At 47.1% G+C, this 19,979-nt stretch overlaps 1 protein-coding gene across 1 annotated transcript in view; it reads left to right on the forward strand.

Annotated features, from left to right (window-relative positions):
• LOC132828253 (CD9 antigen-like) overlaps positions 1 to 19,979 on the forward strand; it is a 133,634-nt gene that overhangs the window by 91,783 nt on the left and 21,872 nt on the right. The window contains exon 5 of the mRNA XM_060845225.1: positions 5,212 to 5,307. Within this exon, the coding sequence (XP_060701208.1) occupies positions 5,212 to 5,307 (96 nt within the window). The remainder of the gene's footprint in view (positions 1 to 5,211; positions 5,308 to 19,979) is intronic.

A 19,979-nucleotide genomic window follows, 5' to 3' on the forward strand; every position in this document is an offset into this window, starting at 1 on the left:
CCCGCACATCTTTGGACTGTGGGAGGAAACCGGAGCACCCGGAGGAAACCCACGCAGACACGGGGAGAACGTGCAAACTCCACACAGTCAGTCGCCTGAGTCGGGAATTGAACCCGGGTCTTCAGGCGCTGTGAGGCAACAGTGCTAACCACTGTGCCACCGTGCCGCCCACTTTGTGACAGTGTGAATGTTCAGCAGATGTTTTCTCCAGTGGGGGAGTTTAAAACTAAGGGACAGATTTTAGAAGGTAGTTGTCTCCCATTCTTTTTTCTCTGAGGATTATTAGAATACTGAGTTCTACTCACCAGAGATTAATGGAGACTGAGGCACTGAATATATTCAAGGCTGAGTTAGACAGATTTCTGATTGTTAAAGGAGTCAAAGAGGATGAGGGGGACTCAGGAGAGTGGAGTTGAGGCCACAATCAGATCAGTTCTGATCTCACTGAACGGAAGAGCAGGTTTGAGGGGTTGAATGGCCTGCTTCATTCAAATTCTTTGAAATTCCAATCAGAACAGGCCCAACCAATATCTGACAACTCCTTCATCCATGGATTCAGTCAAGTATGGAAGATAACAACTGTGGAGCACAGCTCTTTGACTTTAACCCTTCATCTCAGCCAACAAACACTTCAACTGCAAACTGTCATGGCTTCTGTAGTTAAGGAGCTGGAGTGTGTCTTTGTAGATGTACTCAGTAGGCAGAGCAGCTTCAGGGAGTGAGGCCTGTTGGCTTTGTTTCTTTTTCATTAAGTTGGGGGACATGGCACTGAATGGCTCTAGTTGCCCCTTGAGAAGGTGGTGGTGAGCTGCCTTCTTGAACCACTGCAGTCTATCTGCTGTGAGTTTACCCATGAGAGAATTCCAAGATTTTGACCTGGAGACAGTGAAGGAAAAGTGACGTATGTCGAAGCCAGGTGAGTGACTTGGATAGAAACTTGCAGGTGATGGTGTTCCCATTTTAGTTGGAAACTATCTGTTTTCCTTCACAATGGGACAGGGAGGATTTTTCTGGGACAACTTTGAAAAGAGAAGTACAGCGCAAGAACAGGCACTTTGGCTCTCCAAGCCTGCGCAGAGCATCATGTGAAAGCTAAATAGTTGCTAGTGAAATTTTCTTTGCTTCGATATTTGATTGGGTAGACCTCGTTCTTTTTTTGTTGGACTTCTTTCATTTAAGCTCCCTTGGGTTTTGGGGTGGCATGGTGGCTCAGTGGTTAGCACTGCTCCCTCACAGCACCAGGGTCCCAGGTTCGATTCCAGCCACAAGCAACTGTCTGTGTGGAGTTTGCACATTCTCCCCGTACTGTGTGGGCTTCCTCTGGGTGCTCTGGTTTCCTCCAACAGTCCAAAGATGTGCAGGTTGGGTGAATTGGCCATAGTATTAGGTGCATTAGTCAGAGGGAAATGGGTCTGGGTGGGTTACTCTTCAGGGGGTCAGTGTGGAATGGTTAGGCTGCAGACCTGTTTCCATACTGTAGGGAATCTAATCTTCTAGGGTTTTTTTCACCCTTACAGAGGGAGAAAGGGAGGACAGAGATGATTTCAAAAAGAACAAAAACACAAAGAACAAAAAGAGAAGTTCAGCACAGGAACACCCCTTCAGCCCTCCAAGCCTGCACTGAACATCATGCCCAAACTAAACTAATAAACAAACCTTCTGCCCTTATTTGACCTGTATTCCTCTACTCCCTCCCTAATCATGTAACCATCCACATGCCTCTTAAATGTCACCAATGTGTCTGTTTCCACTACCTCTGCTGGCAGTGCATTCCAGGTTCCTACCATATCTGTGTGAAAAACTTGACATCTCCCTCAAACTTTACGGCTCTCATCTTGAACCTGTGCTCCCTTGTAATTGAAACTTCAACCCTGGGAAAAAGCATCTAGCTATCCCCCCATCTATGTCTCTCATAATTTTGAAGATCTCTATCAGGTCTCCTCTCAGCCGGCATCCTAGTCTTTTTAATCTTTCCTCATAGCCAATGCCCTTGAGACCAGGCAACATCCTGGTGAACCTTCTCTGCACTCTTTCCAAAGCTTCCATGTCCTTCTGCTAGTGTGATGACAAAAACTGCAGACAGTATTCCTAATGTGGCCTAACAAGGGTTTTATATAGCTGCAACATGGTTTGCCAATTCTTGTACTCCAAACCCCGGCCGATGAAGGCAAACATGCCATCTGCTTCCTTAATCACCTTGGCCACCTGTGTTGCCGCTTTTGGGGAACTTTGGACCTGTACACCCAGATCCGCCTGTATGTTAATGTTTCAAAAGATTCTGCCATTTACAGTATAACTCACCCCTAAATATGATTCTTCAAGATGCATCACCTCACATTTGTCTGGATTAACTCCACTTGCCATTTCTGTGTCGTCAATCTATCTATATCCTGTTGTATCCTTTCACTGTCATTGATGCTATCAGGAAATCCACCAATTACTAATCAGACCACTCACATTTTCCTCCAGATCATGTATATTTACTATAAACAACAGACAACCTAAGACTGGTCCCTGTGGAACACCACTAGTTATTGGTCTTGATTCTGAGAAACACCTTTCCACTGTTACTCTCTATCATCTATGACTAAGCCAGCTTTGTATCCATCTAGCCAGCCCACCCTGACTCCCACGTGATTTTAGTTTTTATACCAATCTGCCATGTGCGACTTTATCAAATGCTTAACTAAAGTCCATATAAACTACATCCACAGCCTTTCCCTCATCAAGTATCTTTGTCACCTCTTCAAAAGGTTCAAACAGGTTGGTGAAACATGACCTTCCCCGTATAAACCATGCTGCCTATCATTAACTAGTCTGTTTTTTTCCAGATGTGCATTTATCTTGTCCCATAGTATTTTCTCCAAGTGTTTTCCCACTACAGACATCAGGCTCACCAGTTCATAATTTCTAACATTGCTGTTCCTTTGTTTAACAAAGGAAGAAAGGATATTGAGAAATCTTCAGTCCTCTGGAACTTTGCCTGTGATCAAAGAGGATGTGAAGATACCTGCTAATGCCCCAGCTATTTTCTTTCCTTGCCTTTTGCAGTAACCTGAGATAGATCCCATCTGGACCTGAGGACTTGTCTACCTTATTACAATTTAGGATGCCCCAAACTTCTTCCTTCAAATATTGACATTTTCTACAGTATTCACATTGTCATCCCTGACCTCAACATCAGTCATGTCCTTCTCCTTGGTAAATACCAATACAAAGTACTCGCTAAGAATCACTCCCACTTCCTGTGGCTCCATGTATAACTTCTCTTCTTTGTCCTTGTTACCCTATTTCTTCTAATATCTTTATAAAAAGCTTTGGGATGCACCTTGACCCTATTTACTAAAGACACTTCATGGCCACCTTTAGCCTTCCTAATTCAGCGTTCAAGTTCCTTCCTAATTTCTCGATACTCCTCAAGAGCTTTGTCAGTTTGTAGCTGCCTACTGTATGCTCCCCTTTTCTTTTTGACTGTGCTTATAATTGCCCTTGTCATCCATGGTTCCTGAATCCTGCTGTTTCTATCCTTCAATTTTGCAAGGACATGCATGTCCTGCACTTTAATCAACTGGTCTTTAAAAGCCTCCCAAATGCCAGATGTAGATTTGCCATGAAATAACTGATCCTGATCCATATTCCCCGGTTCCTGTCTAATTTGGATGTAATTGGCTCTTGCCCGATTAAGCACCCTTTCGTTGGAATCAGAGAGAAAACACAACTCTTACATGTTGTTCCTAGTTATTTCAGTGGAGAGCATTGATTGGTACAGTCTTCCTGACACTTCCACCCTGAATGGCTGTTCCCAATCAGATTTCAGTCCAAAACTCATGCTCCCATATTAGATATTGGGTTAGCCCAGTTCGGGAGCATACTCACTGATTGAGCCACTGTAATTAACTATATAATTTTCTCAGCTATTAATATGACTGCCTCCCATTATTTTGGTTATTGATGAGTTAGGAAAACACTATTCCCATCTCAAAGGAAATCATTGTCAATATCTTTCTGTTTACCCCATGGAAGTGTTGTGGAAGGTTTCTTGAGCTAAGTACCATCATGTTCCTTGAGATAAGTACCATCAGGTTCCTATCCTGGTGTATGCAACAAGAGAAACCAATGTTAAAAATTTCCTTGTGCTTACTGTTAAAAGGAGACTACAGTTGTTACTAAATATGTAGTATAATTTTATGCTTGTGACACCGTCCCTAAATAAAAGACAAAAATGGTGCACAGTACTCTTGGTACTGCCCTCCTGAGGCCCTGTACAGCCACAGCAACATTTCTCAACTTTTATATTCAGTTTCCCTTACAGTAAACACCAACATTTTGTTGACTTTTCTAATCATTTGCTGAATCTGCAAACCAACTGTTCATGACTCATGTACCAGGACACCCAGATTTCGATGTCCTGTCATGTTCTGCAGTATCTCTTCATTTATTTTTTGTTTTTCTTCTTTCTGTCAAAGTGAACAAGTTCACATTTTCCCACATTATCTGCCAAATGTTTACCTCCTCACTTCACCTATCTATATCACTTTTCAGACTCCTTAGGTCCTCTTGAAAACTTGCTTTTATATCGATATTTGTTTTAATAGCAATTGATATCAATTGCAAATTGTTGAGTGCCCAGCACTGATCCCTGCGACATTATTATTACAGCTTGCCAACTTGAAAATGCTCCATTTCACCCGGTGTACTTAGTTCCTGCTCTGACTGGCTTGCAGCCATACATCACTAAATGGTGTCCATGTCCTCCTCCAGCCCCTCTTTGCCCTTCCCTTCTCCAAATCACCTTCCATTTCCTGTGCCCCTCCTCTGCCCGTGTCACAAACCTCTCGGGTTCTAACCTGTCTCCCTTTCCAATCTCACCCTCCCTGCTTCTCCTTCCTCCACATCCTCCTTTTTCCTGTCTAGTGCTTTTCCTTCTTGTTTCTATTTCTTTCTGTGTCCTTGCCTCTCCCTATTTCCCATGACCCCTCATTTCCATGTCTCTACCTTTCATTCTCTCCGTCTTGCTTGATCTTTCCGTCCTTTCTGTCTATTTCCCTGCCTTTTTTGCATGAGCAGTCACTTTCTCTCGCTTTTCCTCTCTCCTTGTCTCCCTTCAACAATCCTGTTTCTCAATCCTCAATCCTCAATCCTCTGTCCCCTACGCTATTGTTGATTGTGGATCTTCCTGTGTTATGACTTTTTTTTTTGTTTGCTGATTAGATTCTGCAAGAGATGAGTGGCTATTACACCAAATCCCTGCAAGCTTATAAAATGACTGGAGCGGGTAACAGGACATTACGTGCCATCCATAGTGTGGTGAGTGGATGCCTCACACCATATATCCTTAGTGTGGAACATTTACATACTCAACCAACTCAATTGTCTGTCATGTGTGAATGAACACAGTTCATACCTATCTTCCTATGCCATATATTCACAACGCACAAACTTTGAGAGACCAAATCCCTCTCCTTCCCCTCACCGCCATACAGTCAAGCTGCTTATGATGCCAGAAGCTTGGCTCTGACTGCACTCCTCCAGGGTACCAACATTCACATCAGCTTCCAAATTGGAAAACAAGTTAGTTATTGGGATCCCAGGAAACTCCTGCATTACCTGCCTATTTGTTGTGGACTGTCTGGTGGTCACTCTTTCTCTTCTTACCCCTAGCCCCTCGAGCTGTGATGTGACTGTAGATGTGCCACAATTTCTCCAAGCGCTGGTCAAACTCCTTCTGCAGCTGGGAGCACCTCTTGTACATTTGATCATTTAGGACACTAGCAGCATCCAGCACTCTCCACATGTGACAGGATACACATTTTACTTGGCTAGCCTTTCCTGATATCTCTTAAGGATTCAAGAAGGGCTTATGCCCGAAACGTCAAATCTTCTGTTCCTTGGATGCTGCCTGACCTGCTGCGCTTTTTCAGCAACACATTTTCAGCTCTGATATCTCTTAAACTTAAAATTAACACCTTAGACTAGAATTCTTCATACTCTGTCAATAAGGTTACTTTGTCCAGCTTTAGCCTGGTAATCAACATCTTACTGGGGTAAATGCCAACATGAACTCTGGTACAATTGGCTTTATCACACTGCATACACAATATATATGACAGGATTCTTTCTGTATAATTGGGTACATTTAGCAATCTGCTGACCCTTGTAATCTGCATTGATGCCCTGAACCTCATCATCCTTGCATTTGGGCATTGGGCGAACATTGTATTTCTGTCTGAGTTTCTTGGAAAGCAAAGAGGACATTATTTTCCTAAGAATGTGAGAGAGACCATTAAAAGTGCCTCTTGCAGTTCTTCCTCTGGGAAGATGTGACAAGAGAGTTGAACCTCAACTGGCCTCCTGCTCAGTCCTCAATGGCTATCTTTGTTGGTCATGGTCAGGCTAGCTTTATATTCTAGAAATTTCACCATGGAATTCAAGCGCATATCCCAAAGGATTAGCCTGAGTTCTGGATTCCTTATCCAGTGGCAGTAGCATGATGTCTGCACTTTCCCCTCAAGTGTCATTGACGTAGTCAACTGGAACTCCCACCCTAATGGCATTGTGGGTCAACCCACAGCACATGGGCTGCAGCATTTCAGGACGGCAGCTCCCTACCTTAACAAGGTTAATGAGCATGGGCTATAATGCAGGCCCAGCCAGTGACACCCACATCCATAAATGAATTTTTAAAAATCATGTGACATTCCAAATCAATTCCAGACTTTGCTGTGATGCACAAACAATGTGCTGAGGCCTGGAAGGACTCACCATAGTTATCAAAGTAATAGTCACCTGCCATTTCCCCAATGTCCTAATTTGGTGCAAGGAACTACTCATTCACACCTTGGACTATCAAATAGTGTGTAATGACTGAACTTTGTCTCTTCAATGTTGGCGTTTCATAGAACATCAAACATTACAGCACAGTACAGGCCCTTCGGCCCACGATGTTGTGCTGAGCATTTATCTTAATCTAAAATCAACCTAACCTACACACTCCTCAATTTACTGCTGTCCATGTGTTTGTCCAGCAGTCTCTTAAATATTCCTAATGTCTCTGACTCTACTCCCATCGCTGGCAGTGCATTCAACAAACTCACCACTCTCTGCATAAAGTACCTACCTCTGACATCTCCCCTAAACCTTCCTCCAGTCACCTTAAAATTCTGGCCCCTCGTGATAGCCATTTCTGCCCTGGGGAAAAGTCTCTGGCTATCTCCTCTATCTATGTCTCCCGTTACCCTGTACACCTCTACCAAGACACCTCTCCTCCTCCTTCGCTCCAGTGTGAAAAACGCGAGCTCACTCAACCTCTCTTCATATGACAGCCCTCCAATCCAGGCAGCATCCTGGTAAATCTCCTCTGCACCCTCTCGAAAGCATCTACATCCTTCCTATAATGAGGCGACCACAACTGAACACAATATTCCAAGTATGATCTAACCAGGGATTCACGAAGCTGCAGCAAATCCACACGGCTCTTAATCTCAATCCCCCTGTTAATGAAAGCCAAAACACCATACACCTTCTTAACAACCCTATCAACTTGGGTCGCAACTTTGAGGGATCTTTGTACATGGACCCCCTGAATCCTGTCTTTAACCCTGTATTCAGCATTCAAATTCAAATGAATTTTTCGAAATGAATCACTTTGCATTTATCCAGGTTGAACTCCATCTGCCACTTCTCAGCCCAGCTCTGTATCCTGTCAATGTTTTGTTGTAGCCTGTAACAGCCCTCGACACTATCTACAACATCACTGACCTTTGTGTCATTGGCAAATGTACTAACCCACCCTTCCACTTCTTCATCAGTCATTTATAAAAACTACAAAGAGCAGAGGCCCAAGAACAGATCCCTGCAGCGCACCATTGGTCACCAACTTCCATCCACCAATACTTTCCATCCACTACCACTCGCTGTCCTCTTTTGGCCAGCCAATTCTGTATCCAGACAGCCACATTTCCCTGTATCCCATACCTCCTACCTTTCTGAACGAGCCTACCGGGGAGAACCTTATCAAATGCCGTACTGAAATCTGCATCCACTGCTCGACCTTCGTCAACTTATCTCGTCACACCCTCAAAGAACTCAATAAGGCGTGTGAGGCATGACCCTGCCCCTCACAAAGCCATGCTGACTATCTTTAATCAAACTATGCTTTTCCAAGTAATCGTAAATCCTATCTCTCCGAATCTTTCCCAGTACCTTGCTTACCGCAGACGTAAGACTGGCTGGTCTGTAATTTCCAGGTTTTCTTGAACAGAGTAACAACATTCGCCTCTCTCCAATCAGCCAGTATTACTCCCGTGGAGAGTGAGGATGCAAAGACCATCACCAGAGGTGCAGCAGTCTCATTCCTCACTTCCCGTGGTAACCTTGGATATATTTGGTCTGGCCCTGGGGACTTGAGGCTTCCCAGAATTTCCAGCACATCCACTTCCTTAATATCAGTTGTTCAAGCCTATTAACCGGGTCCACGGTGTTCTCACTATCAACAACGTCCCTCTCTCTCTCGTGTGTACTGAAACAAAAAACTCATTTAGGGCCTCCCCTACCTCTTCAGACTCCAGGCACAAGTTCCTTCCACTATCCCTGATCGACCCTATCCTCTCTCTGATCATTCTCTCATTCCTCACATAAGTGTAGAACACCGTTGCGTTTTCCCTAATCCTTCCAACCAAGGCTTTTACATGACCCCTCCTCGCTCTCCTCAGCCCATTTTTGATTCCTTTCCTAGCTACTGTGTAATCCTCTAAAACTGTGCCAGATCCTTGCTTCCTCCACCTTCTTTTCCTTCTTCCTTTTGACGAGAAGCCCCTTTTGTCATCCAAGGCTCCTTCACTTTACCATTCCTTGCCTGTCTCAGTGGGAAAAAGTTATCCAACCCTCACAACAAGTGCTCCTTAAACAGCCTCCACATTTCTGATGTGCATTTCCTGTAGAACAATTGTTCCCAATTGTTTCAGTCAGAAAGAGACTCTCACATACAGCTGATGGTGAAAAGAGAGAGTCTCTTTACAAATGTAAAAACGTATTGACACTGAAGTGCCACCAATGTGCCCTCAGAAGGGCTTCTTACTCTCTGACCCACTTGGTCTTGGCACAGTCCTGGGATTTATAGATGAGGTGAAAGGGGCCTGCCCTGCAGTGAAACCCATTGCCCTTGGAGATTTGGTCAGGCAAAGCTGGTAGGGGTGGGATGTTTGTGTCTAGAGTGCCTTGAGGTACTGAGTGTGTTCTCTTCAAATAGGGGTAAAAAGTGAGGTCTGCAGATGCTGGGGATCACAGTTGAAAATGTGTTGCTGGTTAAAGTACAGCAGGTCAGGCAGCATCCAAGGAATAGGAAATTCGACGTTACGGGCATAAGCCCTTCATCAGGAACTTATGCCCGAAACGTCGAATTTCCTATTCCTTGGATGCTGCCTGACCTGCTGTGCTTTAACCAGCAACACATTTTCAACCGTGTTCTCTTCAAAGGCAGGGGGCCCTTGTAAGTTTGAAAGGCAGGGTGAAAGTGAAAGGCCTGACCACTTCTGGAGGGTGCTGAGAGGAGACTTCTGGGAGTCTCTGGCTGGATGCCTACTGGCATTGCCCTGCCTTCTTGTGAGGAACAGGCTCCTGCAGAGTTGGGTAAAGTTTCCTTCTCTCCCTGTCACCTTGCTGTTGGCGCTGATGGAGTGATGGAGAATAGGTCTGAGTGTTTATCCAGCAGCCCTGAGGAGCTGGGACTGGCTCACCATGGTAACTGCCAACCTCTCCACAAGGTCACCAGAACCTCACAGTCCTGCAAACTTTTGTCAGGTTTCTCAGTGCTCCTCAGAAATTTGCCAGCTGTGTGTTTGTACAAAGTCCCTCATTGCCAACATCACAGGAGCTGAGCAGTTGCCTCGTCTCTGGCAATCCTTGAGTACCAGCTGCCCGGGCATTTCTTACTTGGCAGCTGCCATCCTGCCCTTCTTTCAACCATGTACCAGTGTTTGCAAAATATTCTCACAGACTCAATGTGCTGACTACCTTTGCCTTACCACTGACAAACTGCAGCTTACTCACACTGACACAGTCCAGTCTCACCAACACTATCTGGTCTCACACTCACTTAGACAGTGCAGTCTCACATTCACCAAGAAACTGCAGTCTCACACTCACTGACACTACAGTCCCACTCTCATTGACACACTGCATTCACTGACACAACGTACTTCCACACTCAGTGGTACACTGCAGTCCCACTCTCATTAACACGCTGCACTCACTGACACAACGTACTTCCACACTCAGTGTTACACTGCAGTCCCACTCTCATTGACACATTGCAGCCTCACATTCACTGACACACTGTAGACTCAGTCACTGACACTGCAGTCTCATACGGCATGTTCCCTCTCACTGACACTATTTAGTTTTGCACTTGAACACTGCAGTCTTACAATCATTAATGTGCGGCAGTCCCAGTCTCACTAGCAAATTGCAGTCTCTTATGTCTCTCTCTCTCTCTGTGACAGATTGCATTCCTCATCTCACTGACATCCAGCAGTCCCTCCCACCAACACACTGCAGTCTCACAATTACTGACATGCTGCAACTCACTCATGCTGACACACTGCAGTCTCACTCTCATTGGTAAGCTGCTCTTGCACATTCATTGTATTGTGCAGACTCACTCCCACTGATACTGCAGTGTCTCTCTACATTTTCTTTCTCACTGACACTCTGAAGTCTCGCAATTACACACTGCAGGATCACTCCCACCTACACATTGCAGTCTTAGTATTTGTCTTCACTGACACACTGCAGTCACACTTTCACTGAAACAATGCAGAATTGCTCACTACATTATACTGCATTTTCTTTCTTACTGATATTCTGTAGTTTTGCACTCTCATACTGCAGTTTCACTCCCACCTACACACTGCAGTCTCAATTTCTGTCTTCAATGATACACTGCAGTCACACTTTCACTGAATGAATGCAGAATTATTCACTTAAATTGTAGACTTATACTGCATTTGCTATTTCACTGGCATTCTGTAATCTCGCAATCACACACAGCAGTCTCACACTCATTAACACACTGTAGTCCCAGACTCACTAATACCTTGCTGACTCACTCTGGCACAGCACAGTCTGTCTCTCTCTCTCTCTCTCCTACTGACATTGCATCCCCACTCTCAGTGACACACCGCCGCCACACTGTCCCTGGCACATTGCAGCCTCACTCTCACTGACAAACTGCTATCTCACATTCATTGACACACTATTTTCACAGTCACTGACTCTTTACAGCCTCACTCTCACCTCACAGTGTTCCACAGGGGTCAGTGTTGGGGTCACTGTTGTTTGTGATATACATAAATGATCTGGAAGAGAGCAATGTTGGTATGACCACAAAGTTTGCAGGTGACACGAAGATTGATGGAGTAGCAGAACGCATAAGGCACTGTCAAAGAATACAGGAGAATATAGATTGGAGACTTGGGAGGAGAAGTGACAGATGGAGTTCAATCCAGACAAATGTGAGGTGATGCATTTTGGGATTTGGATTGGCTCAGACTCGGAGGGCCGAAGGGCCTGTTCCTGGGCTGTAAATTGTCTTTGTTCTTTGTTCTTTGACAACCTGCAGTCTCACATTCATTGATGCACTATTTTCACATTCACTGAAACACAGCAGTCCAGCTGCCACTGACACACTGCAGTGTCTCTCTCTCTGACACACACACACACACACACACACACACACTCGCTCTCTCTCTCTGACATACTGTGTTCCTAATCCCACTGAAACACAACAGTCCCACTCTTAACCACACACTTTAGTTTCACACTCACTGACATACTGAAATCTCAAAATCAGTAACACAGTGTATTTTCACACTCACAGACACATTACAATGCCACAGGCATTGACATAGTGCAGCCTCACTCACACTGACACACTGCAGTCTCACTCTCACTAACACACTGCGGTCTCTCACTCACTGACACACTGCAGTCTCACACTCATTGACACACACCAGCCTCACTCACAGACACACTGCAGTCTCAAACTCACTGACACACTGCAGCCTCTCTCACACTGACACCCTGCAGTCTCACTCTCACTAACACACTGCAGTCTCACACACACTGACACAATGCAGTCTCACACTCACTGACACACTGCAGTCTCACATACGTCACATATTTCACAATGCAGTCTCACACTCACTGACACACTGCAGTCTCACTCTCACTGTCACAATGCAGTCTCACACTCACTGACACACTGCAGTCTCCTCGCACTGACACCCTGCAGTCTCCCTTTGACTGAAACACTGCAGTCTCACTCACTGACACACTGCAGTCTCACACTCACTGTCACAATACAGTCTCACAGTCACTGACACTGCAGTTTCACTCACTGTCACACTGCAGTCTCACACTTACCGACACACTGCAGTCCCACTCTCCTTGACAAACTAAAGTTTCACTCTGTCCCGCCCACTGACTGTTTTATTGCTCCCACTAATACTCTGCAATTTAAAACACACTGACACACTGCAGTTTAACCCTCACTGACACACGGCAGTCCCACTCTTACTAACACACTGTAGTCCCACTCTCACCGACACACTGCAGTAACACTCTCACTGATACACTGCAGTCACTCTATCACTGAGGCATTGTACTTTCACACTCCCTGACAGTCTGCGGACTGTGTCACACTGCAGTCTCACTCACACTGACGCTGCAGTCTCGCAGTCACCGACACACTGCAATCTCTTACTCATTGACACACTGGTGTCTCACTCTCACTGACACACTGCAGTCTCACATACGTCACAGGGCAGTCTCACACTCACTGACACACTCAGGTCTTCACTCTCACTGACACACTGCAGTCTCACTCACACTGACACACTGCAGTGTCACTGTCCCTGCTGCACTGCAGTCTCACTCATTGTCACAATGCAGTCTCACACTCTCTGATACACTGCAGTCTCTCTGACACTGACACACTGCAGTCTCACTCACTATCACCATGCAGTCTCACACTCTCTGACACACTGCAGTCTCACTCACACTGACACTCTGCAGTCTCACTCTCACTGTCACGCTGCAGTCTCACACTCACTGGTACACTGCAGTCTCACACTCACCGAGACACTGCAGTCTCACTCACTGTCACACTGCAGTCTCACTCACACTGACACACTGCAGTCTTACATGCACAAACACACTGCAGTCTCCTACGCACTGACACACTGCAGTCTCACTCACACTGACGCACTGCAGTTTCACACTCACTGTCACAATGCAGTCTCACACTCGCTGACACACTCCAGTCTCATTCTCACTGACACACGGCAGCCTCACATTCACTGACACACTGCAGTCTCACTCTCACTGTCACACTGCAGTCTCACACTCGCTGGTACACAGCAGTCTCACACTCACTGACACACTGCAGTCTCACCTTCACTGACACACTGCAGTCTCACACTCACTGACACGCTGCAGTCTGACTCTCACTGAAACACAGCAGTCTCATGCTTCCTCTGACCCATTACAGTCTCTATCTTGCTTCCACTGGCACACTACTTTCCTAGTCGCACTGACACAGTGAGGTCTCACACTCACTGACACACTGCAGTCCCACTCTACTTGACAAACTAAAGTTGCACTCTGTCCTGCCCACTGACTGTTTTATTGCTCCCACTAATACTCTGCATTTTAAAACACACTGACACACTTCTACTGGCACACAGGCATTGACATAGTGCAGCCTCACTATCACTGACACATCACATTCTCACAATCACTGACACACTGCACCTTCATACTCACTGGTACGCTGCAGTTGCACACTGATTGACATCGTGCAGTTCCACTTGCACTGAAATAGTCGGCTCACTTCCAACTACACACTGCAGTCTCAGTTTCTCTTGCCCACTGACTTGACTGTTGGCTCATTCCCACTGATGCACTGCAGTCCCACTCTCTTTGACACACTGTGGCCTCACACCCATTGACACACTCACTGATATCCCAGTCTCCCAAGGCATTTTCTCTTTTACTGACACTATGTAGTCTTGCAATCACACACTGCAGTCTCACACTCATTACAACGCATTAACACACTGCAGACTCACTCTCACTGGCACACTGCAGATTCACTCTCAATGACACACTGCAGAGTCAGTCACTGACACTGTAGTCTCACACTGCATTTTTTTCTCACTGGCGTTATATCGTCTTGTCCCCACACACTGTCGTCTGACACTCATTAACACACTGTAGTCCCTGACTCACTAATACACTGCAGTCTCATATTCTCTCTTCCACTGACACACTGCAGTCTCTCCCACCGTCGTACAATACTGCAGTCTCTATAAAAACTGTCGTACAATACTGCAGTCTCAATCTCTCTCTCTGCAACTGGTACCCTGCAGTCCCACAATCAATGATACAATGCAGACTCGCACTCACTGACACACTGCAACCTCACCCTCACTGACACACTGCAGCCTCACTTACACTGACACACTGTAGCCTCACTCACACTGACACACTGCAGTCTCACCTTCACTGACACACTGCTGCCTCACTCACACTGACACACTGCTGCCTCACTCACACTGACACACTGTAGCCTCACTCACACTGACACTGTGCAGTCTCACACTCACTGAAACACAGCAGTCTCATGCTTCCCCTGACCCATTACAGTCTCTATCTTGCTTCCACTGGCACACTACTTTCCTAGTCGCACTGACACAGTGAGGTCTCACACTCACTGACGCACTGCAGTCCCACTCTCCTTGACAAACTAAAGTTTCACTCTGTCCCACCCACTGACTGTTTTATTGCTCCCACTAATACTCTGCATTTTAAAACACACTGACACACTGCAGTTTAACCCTCACTGACACACGGCAGTCCCACTCTCACTGGCACACTGCAGTAACACTCTCACTGACACACTGCAGTGTCACATATTTCACAATGCAGTCTCACACTCACTGACACACTGCAGTCTCACTCTCACTGTCACAATGCAGTCTCACACTCACTGACACACTGCAGTCTCCTCGCACTGACACCCTGCAGTCTCCCTTTGACTGAAACACTGCAGTCTCACTCACTGACACACTGCAGTCTCACACTCACTGTCACAATACAGTCTCACAGTCACTGACACTGCAGTTTCACTCACTGTCACACTGCAGTCTCACACTTACCGACACACTGCAGTGTCACTCACTGATACACTGCAGTCTCACTCACTGTCACAATGCAGTCTCACTTACCGACACACAGCAGTCTCACACTCACCGACACACTACAGTCTCACTGTCACAATGCAGTCTCACACTCACTGACACACTGCAGTCTCACTCACTGACACACTGCAGGCTCACTCACACCGACACACTGCAGTATCCCTCTCAGTGACACCCTGCAGTCTCACTCTCACTGACACACTGCAGTCTCACTCTCACTGACACACTGCAGTCTCACACACATCACACTGCAGTCTCACACTCACTGACATAGTGCAGTCTCACACTCACTATCACAATGCAGTCTCACACTCACACACTACAGTCTCACACTCACTGTCACCTGCAGTCTCACACTCACCGACACACTGCAGTCTCACTCACACTGACTGACACACTGCAGTCTCACACTTACGGACACACTGCAGTATCACTCTCACTGACACACTGCAGTCTCACTGTCACTGTCACACTGCAGTCTCGCCCTCACCGATATAATGCAGTTTCACTCTCGCTGACACACTGCAGTCTCACTCTCACTCACACACTGCAGTCTCACACTCACTCACACACTGCAGTCTCACTCTCACTGTCACACTGCAGTCTCACACTCACTGACACAATGCAGTCTCACACTCACTGTCACACTGCAGTCTCACACACTGACACACTGCAGTCTCACACCCACTGACACGCTGCAGTATCATACTCACTGACACACAGCAGTCTCCCATTCACTCACACACTGGAGTCTCACTCACACCAACACGCTGCAGTCCCCCACTCACTGACACACTGCTGTCGCCCACTCACTGACACACTGCAGTCTCGCACTCAGTGACACTGTGCTGTCTCACTGTCACTGACACACTGCAGTCTCGCACTCAGTGACTCTGTGCTGTCTCACTCTCACTGTCTCAGTGCTGTCTCATTCTCACTGACACACTTCTGTTGCACACTCACTGACACACTGCAGTCACACTCTCACCGACACACTACAGTCTCCCACTCACTGACACACTGCAGTCTCCCACTCACTGACACACTGCAGTCTTGCACTCACTGACACACTGTAGTCTCACACTCACCCACACACTGTTGTTTCACTCACACTGACTCTGCAGTCTCGCAGTCACTGACACACTGCAATCTCACTCTCACTGCCATACTGGTGTCTAACTCTCACTGTCACACTGCAGTCTCACACACGTCACACTGCAGTCTCACAACCACTGACACACTGCAATCTCTCACTGCCATACCGGTGTCTCATTCTTACTGTCATACTGCAGTCACACACATATCACACTGCAGTCTCACACCCACTGACACACTGCACCCTCAACCTCACTGACACCGTGCAATCTCACACTCACTGACACACTGCAGCCTCACTCACATTGACGCACAGTCTCACTCACTGACACACTGCAGTGTCACTCACTGACACACTCCAGTCTCACTCACACTGACACACTGCAGTCTCACTCACTGTCACAATGAGTCTCACACTCATTGACACACCGCAGTCTCACTCACCAACACACTGCAGTATCACTCACACTGTCACACTGCAATCTCACCCTCACTGACACACTGCAATCTCACACTCACCGACACACCGCAGTCTCACTCACTGCCATACTGGTGTCTCACTCTCACTGACACACTGCAGTCTCACACACGTCACAATTCAGTCTCTCTCACATTGACACACTGCAGCCTCAGTCACCGACCCACTGCAGTCTCACTCACTGACACACTGCCGTCTCACTTACACTGACACACTGCAGTCTCACTCACACTGACACACTGCGGCCTCACTCACTGACCCACTGCAGTCTCACACTCACTGACATACTGCAGCCTCAACTTCACTGACACACTAGTCTCACACTCACTGACACACTGCACCCTCAACGTCACTGACGCCTTGCAATCTCACACTCACTGACACACTGCAGTCTCACTCACACTGACGCACAGTCTCACTCACTGACACACTGCAGTCTCACTCACTGTCGCAATGAGTCTCACACTCATTGACACACCGCTGTCTCACTCACACTGACACTGCAGACTCGCAGTCACCAACACACTGCAATCTCTCACTCACTGCCATACTGGTGTCTCACTCTCATTGACACCCTGCAGTCTCACACATGTCACATTGCAGTCTCACACCCACTGACACACTGCAGTCTCACACTCACTGACACACTCCAGTCTCACGCTCACTGACATACTGCACCCTCAACCTCACTGACACCCTGCAGCCTCTCTCACACTGATGCACTGCAGTCACACACTCACTGACACATCGCTGTCTCACTCACCAACACATTGCAGTCTCACTCACACTGTCACACTGCAGCCTCACTCACACTGACGCACTGCAGTCTCATACTCTCTGATACACTGCAGTCTCACACTCCAGTCTCACACTCACTGACACACTGCAGTCACACACTCACTGACCACACTGCAGTCACACTCTCACTGACACACTGCAGTCACACTCTCACTGACACAGTGCAGTCTCACTCACACTGATGCACTGCAGTCTCACTCACTGTCACAACGCAGTTACACCCACACTGACACACTGCAGCCTCACGCTCACCGACCCACTGCAGTCTCACACTTACCGACACACTGCAGTCTCACTGTCACAATTCAGTCTCACTCACACTGACACACTGCAGTCTCACTTACTGACACATTGCAGTTTCTCTCACACTGACACACTGCAGCCTCACTCACACTGACACACTGCAGTCTCACTCACTGACACACTGCTGTCTCACTTACACTGACACACTGCAGTCTCACTCACACTGACACACTGCAGACTCACTCACACTGACACACTGCAGCCTCACTCACTGACCCACTGTAGTCTCACACTCACTGACATACTGCAGCCTCAACGTCACTGACGCCTTGCAATCTCACACTCACTGACACACTGCAGTCTCACTCACACTGACGCACAGTCTCACTCACTGACACACTGCAGTCTCACTCACTGTCGCAATGAGTCTCACACTCATTGACACACCGCAGTCTCACTCACCAACACACTGCAGTCTCACTCACTGTCGCAATGAGTCTCACACTCTATGACACACCACAGTCTCACTCACCAACACACTGCAGTATCACTCACACTGTCACACTGCAGTCTCACCCACACTGACACCCTGCAGTCTCCCACTCACTGACACACTGCTTTCTCACACTTACTGACACACTGCAGTCTCACTCACTGACACACTGCAGTCTCACTCACTGACACACTGCAGTCTCACTCAGACTGACACACTGCAGTATCACACTCACTGACACACTGTACTATCACACTCAATGACACCCTGCAGTCTCACTCTCACTGACACATTACAGTCTTACACTCACTGACACACTGCAGTCTCACTCTCACTGACACACTGCTGTCTCACTCTCACTGATACACGTTTGTTGCACACTCGCTGACACACTTCAGTCTCACACAGGTCACACTGCAATCTCACATATAACACTGCAGTCTCGCACTCACTGACACAGTGCTGTCTCACTCTCACTGACACACTGCTGTTGCACACTCACTGATACACTTCAGTCACACTGTCACTGACACATTGCAGTCTTGCACTCACCTACACACTGCAGTCTCACTCACACTGACACTCTGCTGTCTCACTCTCACTGACACACTGCTGTCTCACTCTCACTGACACAGTGATATCTTACTCTCATTGACACACAGCTGTAGCACACTCACTGACACACTGCAGTCACACTCTCACGGACACACTGCAGTCTCGCACTCACTGACACACTGCGGTCTCACTCACACTGACACTGCGATCTCCCACTCACTGACACACTGCTTTCTCACACTTACTGACACACTGCAGTCTCACTCACTGACACACTGCAGTCTCACTCAGACTGACACACTGCAGTATCACACTCACTGACACACTGTACTATCACACTCAATGACACCCTGCAGTCTCACTCTCACTGACACATTACAGTCTTACACTCACTGACACACTGCAGTCTCACTCTCACTGACACACTGCTGTCTCACTCTCACTGATACACGTTTGTTGCACACTCGCTGACACACTTCAGTCTCACACAGGTCACACTGCAATCTCACATATAACACTGCAGTCTCGCACTCACTGACACAGTGCTGTCTCACTCTCACTGACCCACTGCTGTTGCACACTCACTGATACACTTCAGTCACACTGTCACTGACACATTGCAGTCTTGCACTCACCTACACACTGCAGTCTCACTCACACTGACACTCTGCTGTCTCACTCTCACTGACACACTGCTGTCTCACTCTCACTGACACAGTGATATCTTACTCTCATTGACACACAGCTGTAGCACACTCACTGACACACTGCAGTCACACTCTCACGGACACACTGCAGTCTCGCACTCACTGACACACTGCGGTCTCACTCACACTGACACTGCGATCTCCCACTCACTGACACACTGCTTTCTCACACTTACCAACACACTGCAGTCTCACTCACTGACACACTGCAGTCTCACTCAGACTGACACACTGCAGTATCACACTCACTGACACACTGTACTATCACACTCAATGACACCCTGCAGTCTTACACTCACTGACACATTACAGTCTTACACTCACTGACACCCTGCAGTCTCACTCTCACTGAC

The sequence above is a fragment of the Hemiscyllium ocellatum genome, chromosome 26 (assembly GCF_020745735.1).
Source record: "Hemiscyllium ocellatum isolate sHemOce1 chromosome 26, sHemOce1.pat.X.cur, whole genome shotgun sequence".
Classification (NCBI taxonomy): domain Eukaryota; kingdom Metazoa; phylum Chordata; class Chondrichthyes; order Orectolobiformes; family Hemiscylliidae; genus Hemiscyllium; species Hemiscyllium ocellatum.